The sequence below is a fragment of the Phymastichus coffea genome, unplaced genomic scaffold (assembly GCF_024137745.1).
Source record: "Phymastichus coffea isolate CEN01 unplaced genomic scaffold, Cenicafe_Pcof_1.1 PCOF00141, whole genome shotgun sequence".
Classification (NCBI taxonomy): domain Eukaryota; kingdom Metazoa; phylum Arthropoda; class Insecta; order Hymenoptera; family Eulophidae; genus Phymastichus; species Phymastichus coffea.
In genome coordinates this window covers 274,713-286,135 of record NW_026706952.1, presented here as the reverse complement: position 1 = coordinate 286,135, position 11,423 = coordinate 274,713, and the positions used below count along the sequence as shown (strand labels likewise).

Below are 11,423 nucleotides of genomic sequence, written 5' to 3'. Positions count from 1 at the left end.
TTTATCTATCAAAATATAAACCCTACGAAAGGTCGGAAAAATAAAGTCCACGTTCCAGAATGAAATCAGCTACATGTCAAAATGTTAGTAAAGAGTATTAAAAGATGACCATTGTCGCGCTATTTAATTTCGGTACGATCGGTATTAACAGGACTGTCGAGGATTGGTTTTCATCTTTTACGTTCCATTTATCAAATTCGTGATTAATGCGTGAGTGTGCGTCATTTATAAAAATCCTTTAACGTGAACTACGCACGCAAAACAATTTTCCAAGGTACGTCGAATATCGAATATTTATCTACGTACACTAAAAAAAAGCACGAAGCCGCAAAGACGATGGAAAAGGAAACGAACGCGAACGTCGAGCGCAACCCTTCGCACCAGAGAAATCGAGCAGGGGAAGCAGCAATCGCAGCGAAGTACACGACACCTGCGAGGACAAGTGGAAAAACAAACAAGAGTCCAAGTGTGCAGAGGCGTTGCGGCTGGGCATCTGTTTAGCCGCGTAGAGAAGCCCTGCAAAGGGCCTGGGTGGAGCGCGAGATTGGATTACAGGTGTAGCTAGCAGCGTAAACATAGCGGTGGCCGCTGGCGACATCGACGGCGGCGCCGGCAGCTTGCAGCAACGAGGTCAAAGTCGTCAAATCGCGGAATTCAGCGGGGCGAGCCGCGCTCTTGCAAAGTAAAAAAAGCAAAGCATGGGAAGTCTGTCACACAGCAGCGCACGCGGCTGTGCGACAGACGCGTGCACACGCGAGTAGAGCGAGAGAGCGGGAGGAAAGCGCAGGCGCACTGCATCCGCGAGAGGGTGCAAGCACCTTGGCGTGCAGCAGCAGCAACCAGTTTACCTCGAGCGAGCGAGCCGCAGCGCGCTCTGTTTCGCCGCAGTCATGTGCTCGCGATGAGTCCATCAGTTGGAGACGACGCTCACCGAGTCTCGTAATTGCTCTGCTCGTCGTCCTCAACTTGTATATTTCACCGCGACGGACAAGAAGCTGCGCACTGTTTTTAAAATACACGCCGGCTCGCGAGGGATGAATGGCTGGAGGGCTGCTCCAGACACGCACGTCTATGGTATTTATTATTGGCAATTGTTTTCATTCAAAACCTCCATGTCGAGCTTTTGTTTATCGTACATTCGTCTACTTGAGAAGCCTTTCATGTGTTCGAGTGCTCTTGATTGAAAGGCGTTTAGGGATTTAGCTGCAATGAATTTTATAGTTGAATGGCTTGCTCGTGACGGATCAATTCGTTCGTGAAACCTTTTCGAGTTTAACGGAGCCTCTTCTCTCTCTTTCTCTCTCTCTCGCTTTTTCTGTCTGTCTGTCTGTCTGTCTGTCTGTCTCTCTCTCTCTCTCTCTCTCTCTCTCTCTCTCTCTCTCTCTCTCTCTCGATGATCATCCGATGACAAACCTTTATTTCACGCGCTGGTGTAGTCGTAAAATGCCCGTCGCTCGACTTTTTCGTTCGATTCCAGTGATGCCTAAAACTAGCTTGAAGCGAGGAATAGTTAGTTGCCTCACGTTTCTTTCTTGTTGACAATTTACTTTTCTAAAAAACTACTTTGTTTTCAAGAATGTCATGCGGGGGCTCACGATATTTTTAATCAAACTTTTTTACGTAAGTTTGTCAATGTATCTATTCGAAAGCGATTAAATTCTCCGTCGGTATCTTTTGAATATTTGATCCGTCTCGAGAAAGATTGGCTGCGGTTCAAAAATCTTGGCTCTTCCAACGTACGTTTGCCTCTTCCAGATAACTAAAAGTAGATGGCTTCTCGATTCAAACGACAATTGTGCGGATTCACTCTTATCTCTTACGAAATGTTCGCGGTTGCACGAGCAAAAAACATGCATGTCTGACTATACTTGATTTTTTCTACTGCAGCGTAGATGCTTGAATTTATCGCGTGCAGTGATTTTTGCCAAGACACGACGTGAAATGTAAAACCCATGACAGAGTTTTGAAGCTGTACGGCATTCTTTTGGTATTTTCTTTTAATAGACAAAAATTCAGGCAAGATCGACTGATTCCCCGGCATTCCCATCAATATCAATCACTATCGCCTCACCCGCAATGCAGCAGCAGCAGCAGCAGCAGCAGCAGCAGCAGCAGCAGCAGCAACAGCAGCAGCAGAAGCAGCAGCGAAGAAGCAGACATAGCCATCCGCCCACTGCAGCACACATGAATCTTTAATTACCACTCGCGCAAAGAAGAAAAAAGCGAAAGAGTAAGCCGACTGGCCAAGATGTTTACTTTATTCAACATGCCCCGGCGGGGCATGGACATCGAGGAGATCCCGCGAGAACACCAAGAGATGACAGGCCATGATCGTTTCTGCCAATTACGTCCTGGCGCGCCGCAACGCCGTCGACGTCGCGGCGTTGCCAACCGACGCACTCAGAGCGCCATAGAAATCGAGTGCAATAACGACGCCTTCGCTGGCGTGAGGAGCGTTCTATTGCGAAAGGAGAAGAGTGCGAGTATCGAGGAGGACGACGTCCTTACGCCGATGACTCCTGACACGCCCGATGAAGAGAGCAGGGGATACAATCAATTGACCAGCAAGATCGACAGCTTGGCCAAGATTCTGTTCAATAGGGTGTATGCGGTCAAAGGCTACAAGGATCCGGGTCCCGAGGTGGCGAGGTGAGTGACTATCGATGAAGTATATTGACTCGGATCATTCGCTCGGCATTTATTCTTTACGTGTTTACGGCGAACCCATTGAACTACAAAAATCTCGACTGGAATACTTGCGCGGGAACTAGAACCAACTGTCAAAGAAATTCAATTTACGTCGAGGCTCGTTTAAGTATTCACGTACGTCGTCCGAGCATCCTTATTGTTGAAACGTTCAAACGCAATTCCTCGAGAGAGCACTGTAATATTGTTCAGACTACGTACTCGTGCACTCCACGGTTAAAGTGCATGTTTTCCAATCGCATATACATTCGAGCAAAAGCAATTTCGATATGAAACACTCGACGGTGCGCTAACAGCATTGTCACAGATTTCGGAGAGCGAGCGCGTGATGCGTGTACGTTTAATGGACATGTAATCAGAGTCCATTACACGGGAGTGCTTTCGCAGGTAGCTGCTGAGAGGAGAAGCCGAGAAATAAATGTTTACCGCGTCTCGTTTGTCGCGATAAAAGAGAAAAAGGAGAAACGGCGCTCGCAACGTTTCGCGAAGCACCGATATGTATGATCATCTTGACACGAATTCTTTGGTACATACCCTCGAGATGCGAGCTGCTTATTGTCGCGGCGCCAGGTTTCTAACAATTTTCTTTTCTTTTCACGCTGAGGCGAAAAAGAAGAAGCCTTATGTAATTTCTCACTGGCATTGTGCTTTATCAAAGAAGCTTTGTTCCTCACAATCTCTCGAGTGATGACGGATGCGCAGAGCATGACAGAGAATTTCTTATGGAGAGCTTTTGACTTTACCAAGTTTTTCCTTTTTTTTCTTCTTTTTCGAACTTCTTCTCTTCTTTATTAGTTAGTTTCTCAAACGAATTTGCCTTTTCAGTGTCCAATGTTAGCTAATATCGATGCTTAAAACGATCGATCGAAAATTAATTCGCAAAGTAAACATTCTCCGTGTAAATATAGCAAACGGCTTTAACAGTCGCGGTCGCTGGATTATACGTGTATCGACGCCTGCCGGAACGACGGTGGAGCTTTGTATCTTGTTCGCGCATCAAACGAACAATCAACTTTGCCCACTCATTTATTTATGTGCCCGCGCGACGCTTCAACTTTTGCTCGCGATGCACGGGACGATCAAGCTCGATCGGCACAGGCAGTGTCAACGAACGGGAATCGTCGCGAGGGTGGAATACTTACCTCTGAAAAAGAGGTCTACTCGAAGGTAAATATCCTGATTACGTTTGCTTAACATTGTAAACGTCGCGATAACGTACGGAACTGGAATAACCGCGCGCAATTTTCGTTCCGCGTCACACGATTGCACAACAATCACGCACCTGGCCAGTTTGCTTATTGGTTCGATCGCTGCGGGTCTCGTTGAACCGACGTAGTTTTGCCGAGCGGAAAATTCATTTCCAATTTTCCAGGAAACGCGCCAGCGAGTTATGAAAACGTTCTTGTTTCGGATGCAAACTCGTTTCTGTTCTTTTTTCCGTCGCGTTCCAGAAACTTACGAATCTAAAGACCACAAAGTAAAAAGAAAGAAAAGAGAAACAAACGCGTGCATATCGTAATCTGCGGTATAATTTAGTTACGTAAAAAAGCGTGCGGTCGCAGCAGAAGACTTCTCGCGGCTCGCCACACACGCACACATCTCTCGTTTCTACGATTTTGTTTTCTTTTCGCGCGCGCACGTGAGAAAGAGAGAGAGAGAGCTATGTTATGTACGGCGACTTTATTGGATGAAAGCCCTGCGCGATTCGTGCGCCGACGAATATAATCCGCGCGAGCCCAGCGAGCACTTCTTTTTGCCGTATTGTATTATTGTCGAGGTGGCTTTGTTATGCTTCCTTATGATTTTTAAGGATTCAGCTGGCGTCTAATTTCAATCCTGTTTGAATTTCATGTAATCGTGCAGAGTTGTCGTACACCAAGGACTCCACGGTATCCAAGTATTAAAATAGTCGTATCGATCTGATTTTGCTTGGTATTAATAACGATGGCGTTCTTGATTAGCTATGCTTTATTGATCGGCTCGTCACAATCGATTTCATTCCAGGTAAATCTATATCACTGAGAGTAGTGGCTGTCTCGAGTTTGCGTTTTGATATAATTAATAAGCTTTCAAAAGCGTTATATTCCGTTGAAAAGGATGCGCGTGAAATACGAGCGGACAATTGAATTCTCGCACAAAGCCGACGCGATCCCTTTCAAACTCCGAAGAGGGATGTCATTCGATAATTCGACGGTTCGTAGAATTGCCGTTGCTAAACTGTGGGATTCTTTGCGCTGCCGAGAAAGAAAAGTCGTCGGTTAAAGCGAACAAGGGGCGCCGCCCGTTAAAGTCCAGATAATCTGGCCAAGTATTTCTCCGGGTGCGATTAAATTTCACAGAACGCTGCCAATCGTCTATGCGCGGACCTTCTCTTTCTTCTTCCGCCGTACGAGTTTTAGTTTACGCGGTATTATCGCGCGGCTTATCGAATAAATGCCATTGTGACGCGTGTATACATTGTAGCAGTACCCTTCGAGAGGAAGGCTAGATCGATGACTTTACAGGCGAACGCACGTAGTTTCCATATCTGATCGATCCGAGCCTAAAGTAAGACACACCTTTGCAGAAACAATGGTCGCCAGCAGTACATGGCGCTGGAGCAGCAGAATCGCGTGGCAAGCGCGCTCGACGGTACGGCGACGGGCTCATCGACGACGGCATCCTCGTCGTCGGCGCCGACGCCAAGCAACGAGAGCAGTTCGGCCGAAAGCATGGAGATGGAGAGACGATCGCGAGATCGTGCCTTATCGATCTGCCGTATCTACACTCGAGAGACGCCCCGCTACAGCCTCCTCAAGCATCTCAACAACGCCGGTACGGATTTGCCAAGCAGCGCATCTTACATTATATTTGACGAGAAAGAGAGAGAGAGAGAGAGAGAAAACCAAACTAGATCGAAACTGGCATTCGCTCGAGGCGACCTAGTTTCTTCGCGAGAGGTCCTGGTGCGCGTGCAATATTGTCGATTTATCGTTCGTAGCCCCCTCGTCGAACGTCACGTTCGATCGGATGATCAATGCCGCGCGTGAGCCAGCTCCTCTCCTTTATTCTGTCTTTTTTATTATTGCCAAGCGCCACCTGTTGATACAGCTCGAGCGCCCTTTTCAATTACAACTTGATTGGCTGCGGTAAATTATTCAGGGCAGAGTTGGTCGATGTCAACGGATAGCCCCCCTCGTTGCGATTAGCGCGCACTCGATTAAATGGACATATTGAATGTTGCATACGCTAGGTTCTCGAGTAGACAAGCACTGGTTCATAGTGCGCGACAATCTGCTGAAAACAGACCGGCTGTTAACGTTGGCGCCACTGAATCGCAATTGCAGCTTGAACGTCTGCCCGTCGACTCGCGACGTTCTCAACAAGCTCTTCCTTACGCTCCAGCACCCCTACATCTGCCCGATTCTCGATATCGAGTTCGTTCAATACGAGGGCCAAGATTGCGTTGTTCTCGTTCAACCTATCAACCAGGGTAGCCTCAAAGACATCATTTATGGCGTAAGTGTTTTCTTGCTTTTTTTTCACTGTCTCACTGCTGATTGGTAATTACGCTGCCGCCGGAGAGATTTATCGTAGCAGTGAGTTTTCTGGAGCAGAACAGTTTAATCTTTGTAATTAATTCTTGCTGCTGCTCGTGGTTTCTTTTTTTTCAAGTGACTCTGGCGAGTGCAACGGCACGCGGCTCTTGGGAGCGTCTACGTCGATAATTGAAAATTTTTTTTCCTCTACGCTCCTGCAAATTTTGTTTTAGCGGATAATTGAGTGGCAAAGTAATGAAATTACCGCGCGTTCCTGTTAGCTCGGAACTCTAACTTTGTCGCTGTAACGACTTTTTTTTTAAGCAGTTACTTTTCCTCGTCCCCAACGAAACTGCTCATGGGGGCGAGGTACGTAATGTAGGGCGCAAACGTTTCGCTGTCCGACTCGTCGACAACTGCGCGCGACAACGGGCAGCACAATTACACGCAAAATTTTGATGGCAGATCGAACGCAACTGCTGGAACGAGGACTGGTCGCACAAGTACAGCAGCCGCGGCAAAGGACTGCCCATCACGCAGATTCAACGTATGGGCCGTCAAGTATTGGAAGCTCTGATGTTTCTGAAAGAACGCGACTTTCCGACGGTGGCGCATCTTCACTCGGGAAACGTTATAGTGACGAATGGTGTCGCCAGACTCGCAGCTCTTGAAAACACTTTGCTAGGGTTTACGAGTCGAATCCATCCTGTGATCGCCAGTCGACTGCAGAATCATTGCAAAAATCAGCTGGCGCCTGTGTCTATTGATACTATTTGCTTTGGTAGACTTTCTTTTCCTTTTCAAGCATTTTGATTAATTGCTTTGAGGATGTCACGAGCTTCGGATTGACTTTTGTTTGGGATAATTATCGACGACTCTAGAGCGGAATCGGCAACTCCGAAACGAAAGCTTTTGACATGCTCGAGCTTGGTTTACGTCGTTATTGCGAGATTTAATTAAAATAACCGCAAAGCTTTCGCTTCATAGGTCACATGCTTTTTGAAATGACCGCTGGCTATGAGCTGTGCACTTTTGAGCCGACCGCTGCTAATCTTTCCGATATTCAGAAATATCCACAGGTGCGCTAAACCACGTTATTTCGGTTATTCTTATACGTAACATTGCACTTATTTTTTTCACATCGTTTTTAAATAGACGAGTTGATGTGTATTTTTTAATAATTTAAAATGTTCCGCTTATAGGTTCTTGAGTGTCTGAGGTTTATATTCGATGGACCAATTCATGGATTGAAATATCCAGGCGTGGAGCAGTTAATACTACACGATTTATTTCGCAATATTGATCTTCGTGAAATGCGAAATGCTTCAGTTAACGTGAGCTCATTGTTCATTAAACAACATAAATAAATGCGGCATTTGCAACAATTTATCATAATTATGTTTCAGATTTTCCGTCCAGATACATCCATTCCAATATCAAAAATACTCGAGGGAATCAAATGTCAAAAAACCAATACGCCGATTAAACGGTAAATCTTTTTTACGATGATTGGATGTGAAATTTTTTAATGTTGCATGATAATTAACTGCATGAATGTTTTTATTTTTTACTTATGATTTCGCATGCACAGTCGCCATAGATCGCGATCAGCCAAGCGTTGGTAACAACAATGTAATCATTTGAATTTGGAATATCTTTGCAAATATCTACAAATACTTTATATCGAACAAAATACTAATAGGCTTATTTGACTTTGCAGATTATCAAAAGATGATTCCGAAGATATGATATCGCTTAGCAGTCCTGACAGTGATGAGCACAGTGAGAATGGTTCATTGCTTGCGCAAATATACAAGGAACTTTCTATGACATCCGTTTGAATAAAAATTTAATTACAGAATGAAAGGATATATATGTGTGTGTGTATACATATATATGTATGTATGTATGTATATGTATATATGCTACCATGAGAAATGTCTTTTCAGAAAAATAAAAACACTGAAAGTAAAAAAGTTTGCAATATATTTCAATTCTTACAGGTAAAATTTGACATTCACGGATTTCGTTAGTTAGATCACAAGTTATTATTTAAGTTATCGTTTTTTCTTTAACTGCCAAATTGTAAAAAAATATCGAGTAGTTATACATCACTGATGCTATTACAATGGTATTATTAGACACTACAATGATTTATTATTTTAACGAGGAAAGAAAAAAATGAGTACATTTTTGATACATTTTAAAATCAAATACAGTTTACGCGATTTGTCTTATTGTAAATATCGTATTACTTGGATGAATACAAAAACAACATAATAATTAAAACGTTGAAAATAAAAAATGCAAAATATACATTTAAACCTAATGGCTTATGGAGCTCCAGTTTCAAGTTCACTGGCAGGTGTATCAGGTTCTTCATCATTATAGATATTTTCAGCCATTTGCCAAACTTGCATGATGTTGTCTTCAGACACAGAGCAAATTACCCATGCTTCGTTAGGATTCCATGAAAAATCACTTATTTTAGCAGTGTGACCACCATGGATGAACTGTATGAAAAATATGACCATCGATAAATATTTAGTCTTTTCCTCCACACAACATTCAATTTTTTGATTCTTACCAATAATTCTGGTGGACCATCTTCAGCATCTTCCGTAGACTGCTCTTCACCAATTTTACTGAGATCCCACACATGTAAACGCCTGTCAGTTCCACTGCTAGCCAAAATAGTTTCGTTATGGGGTGACCATTGAACTTGAAAGATTTCATCTTTATGTGATTCAAACGAATGCAATTTCAATTTTAAATTCCTTAAGTCCCATAATGCAACAGTTTTGTCTGCACTACCAGTTGCCAGAATAAATTCAGAGTATGGATTGAAACTAAGACAATTAACTTCTGCTGTGTGAGCATCAACAGTATGGCTTGGTTTACTTGTATTGTTGCATCTGAAGTGTAAAATTACCAATTACAATTTGAAATGAAATTTACAGATAATTTAACAAAAAATGAATAAATTTTATGCATACCGTGTATCCCAGATCATTAATTTCTGATCATCAGCAACAGATCCAAAAAGAGACTCGTGCAGTAAATGCCATGCAACATCTTCCACAACAGCAGTGTGACCGGTAAAAATAGTTTTAGCATCGATAACTCTGTTTTCTTTAGGTGTAGCATTGATATCCCAGAGACAGATAGTATGATCATCTGATGCACTCAACAGGTATCCATTTAAGTTAGGATTCCAAGACAAACCATATCCTTCTTTTTGATGTCCACGTAACCTGCAATAGACCAATTTTTTTCCCTATTGTAAGTCACAAGCAGCTTAAGAGACAAGTAAAATAAATTTCACTGTGGAAAAAAATTTACCGCAAATCAGGATGACACTCTCCATTAGGGTCAGGTTTGCTAGGGTGCTTGGTGTAATCAAAGACCAAGACATCACTGGAAGGTGTTTTGGTTGCAATAACACAAGGATTCTGAGGCATATATCTTGCTCTATTGACTTCTCCTTCATGATTGATTTTGATTTCAATCTCTATCTTTCCACTGACAGAACCAAAACCTCCAAATTCACCTTTCTCATTGTCATAGTGAGAAGCATCAAACTGAGCATCTTCATTTGGTAATTGAACACTGGCAATTAGCAAATGATTTTGCTCATCAGATGTATGAGTACCAAGGATGAGACGATGAACAGAATAGTCCTTTCCTTCAGGTCTTGTTACATCGGGTAACCATTGTGCTGTAAGCGATGGCCATTCCAATGCATGGGTCATGACAAGATCATACAAGAATGGAGTGTTCTTCTTCCAAATCTTATATTCTTCATTAATAACTCTTTCTTCAACAGCATCATCAAAAGGATCTGAAACACAAATTTTGATATAAAGTAGTTGTAAAAATAGTTGTTTCCAAACATCATTTAGAAAAGAATAGAAGAAAGATGCAGTATATTGTAAATAATTTCATTCACCGCCGTCTCTCCGGCAATTAGGCGCTCTTCTCAAATAATGGGTGTTTACTTCGGATTGCTCTGTATCACTTTCGTGACCGTTCATCATGTTTGTTTAACTATACGAAAACCCACTTAAAATTAACTTTCCTCAATTCAACAAAACAATAGTATCTAAACGAGAAGCAATAAGACTACAGAAATTGTTCAATTAAAGACCATGCCACGAACAAACGCCATTAATAGGAATAATTCACTCGCAGGTTATCTCACGATGACACTTGACGCATTAATTGGGAAAGTATAACTCTAAATGTTGTATACACCGAGCGACTAAGGATGCAAATGCCAATTTCTCGGAATCACGAATAATTATCAACACGATCGGTCTATGTGAACAGTTTTTGGTGAATTCGCGGGACAGCCGAAGGGACGCGAGCAACCACTACAAGTCGATTAGAGTGTACGAACATTTCAGAGCGTGTATATAACTTAACTTTGTTTACAACTTACCACCGTCCTTGTCGGCCATTGTGTTTGTTTTGTTTTGAAGGTCTTTTAGGACGTCTGTCTAGGACAACTGTTTAAACGGCTATTTGCAATGAGCGAGCAGAGGAACGTGCTCACAAACCCGCGCTAGGCCGCGCCAAAAGTATGTCTCCTTTACCACCTAATGCTTCGCTTTTTTAATCGTTGTATCACATTGCGCATGCGTCTGCAAGATGTAAAATTTTCATAAAATTTTACAGAGGCAATGTTAATAATTTATAAATTTGACAGATATTGTAAATGTATCTATTATAATAATTCATAATTTTCTATGTTACTTACTAAAAGAATTTTATCTGACAATATTTTTATTTCAGTTTACAAATTTTTATAATATAATGACAAATTTCAATATTGTTGACTACTATTTTACAAAAGAAACTAAAAACTACATATTTTATTTTTTATCTTCTTCGGAAGTATTATTTCAATAGTTTCGATAAAAAAATCATTAATTCGAGGTAACATTAAGGAAGCGGGAAGTGAAACGAGTATAGTTGCGCAGCAGCAAAGGTCTTTTCCGGTTCTGTCAACGGAGTGAGAAGTACAGACTATCACAATGGTAATAAAATAATCTTAAGTTAATGAATACATCAATGAAAAATAAAAGTGAATATTATTACTTGACGTAAAGTGATTTCATCTGCGTTGACAGATAGTGATATTTTTAATAATTATGTTGCAAAATATGTTCATTTATTATCCGAGAGTGACATGAAAAA

General features: G+C 42.2%; 2 protein-coding genes and 1 long non-coding RNA gene across 7 annotated transcripts; 2 read left to right on the top strand and 1 right to left on the bottom strand.

Annotated features, from left to right (window-relative positions):
- Positions 1 to 732: 732 nt before the first annotated feature.
- Positions 733 to 8,194, top strand: LOC131672057 (slowpoke-binding protein). 4 transcript variants are annotated; one of them, XM_058948993.1, is made up of 10 exons: positions 734 to 1,074; positions 2,005 to 2,649; positions 5,273 to 5,520; positions 5,939 to 6,204; positions 6,690 to 7,005; positions 7,212 to 7,303; positions 7,427 to 7,558; positions 7,631 to 7,713; positions 7,816 to 7,856; positions 7,945 to 8,083. In XM_058948993.1, exons 2-9 carry the CDS (start codon positions 2,249 to 2,251, stop codon positions 7,847 to 7,849), a joined length of 1,572 nt encoding a protein of 523 aa, XP_058804976.1. In that variant the 5' UTR covers positions 734 to 1,074; positions 2,005 to 2,248; the 3' UTR covers positions 7,850 to 7,856; positions 7,945 to 8,083. The 4 variants fall into 4 exon arrangements, with proteins under 4 accessions (XP_058804975.1, XP_058804974.1, XP_058804976.1 ...); XM_058948992.1 differs by lacking the exon at positions 7,816 to 7,856 and having other exon boundaries at positions 733 to 1,074; positions 2,083 to 2,649; positions 7,945 to 8,194; XM_058948991.1 differs by lacking the exon at positions 7,816 to 7,856 and having other exon boundaries at positions 733 to 1,074; positions 7,945 to 8,194.
- Positions 8,194 to 10,803, bottom strand: LOC131672058 (chromatin assembly factor 1 p55 subunit). Of its 2 annotated transcripts, none has more exons than XM_058948996.1 (5): positions 10,666 to 10,803; positions 9,567 to 10,065; positions 9,221 to 9,478; positions 8,812 to 9,139; positions 8,194 to 8,737 (listed from the first exon to the last, which is right to left on the bottom strand). In XM_058948996.1, exons 1-5 carry the CDS (start codon positions 10,682 to 10,684, stop codon positions 8,558 to 8,560), a joined length of 1,284 nt encoding a protein of 427 aa, XP_058804979.1. In that variant the 5' UTR covers positions 10,685 to 10,803; the 3' UTR covers positions 8,194 to 8,557. The 2 variants fall into 2 exon arrangements, with proteins under 2 accessions (XP_058804979.1, XP_058804978.1); XM_058948995.1 differs by lacking the exon at positions 10,666 to 10,803 and adding an exon at positions 10,174 to 10,592.
- Positions 10,508 to 11,264, top strand: LOC131672059 (uncharacterized). Its single transcript, XR_009302591.1, has 3 exons — positions 10,508 to 10,615; positions 10,706 to 10,804; positions 11,174 to 11,264. It is a non-coding gene; the product is annotated as an uncharacterized LOC131672059 (long non-coding RNA).
- The last annotated feature ends 159 nt before the right edge of the window (positions 11,265 to 11,423 follow it).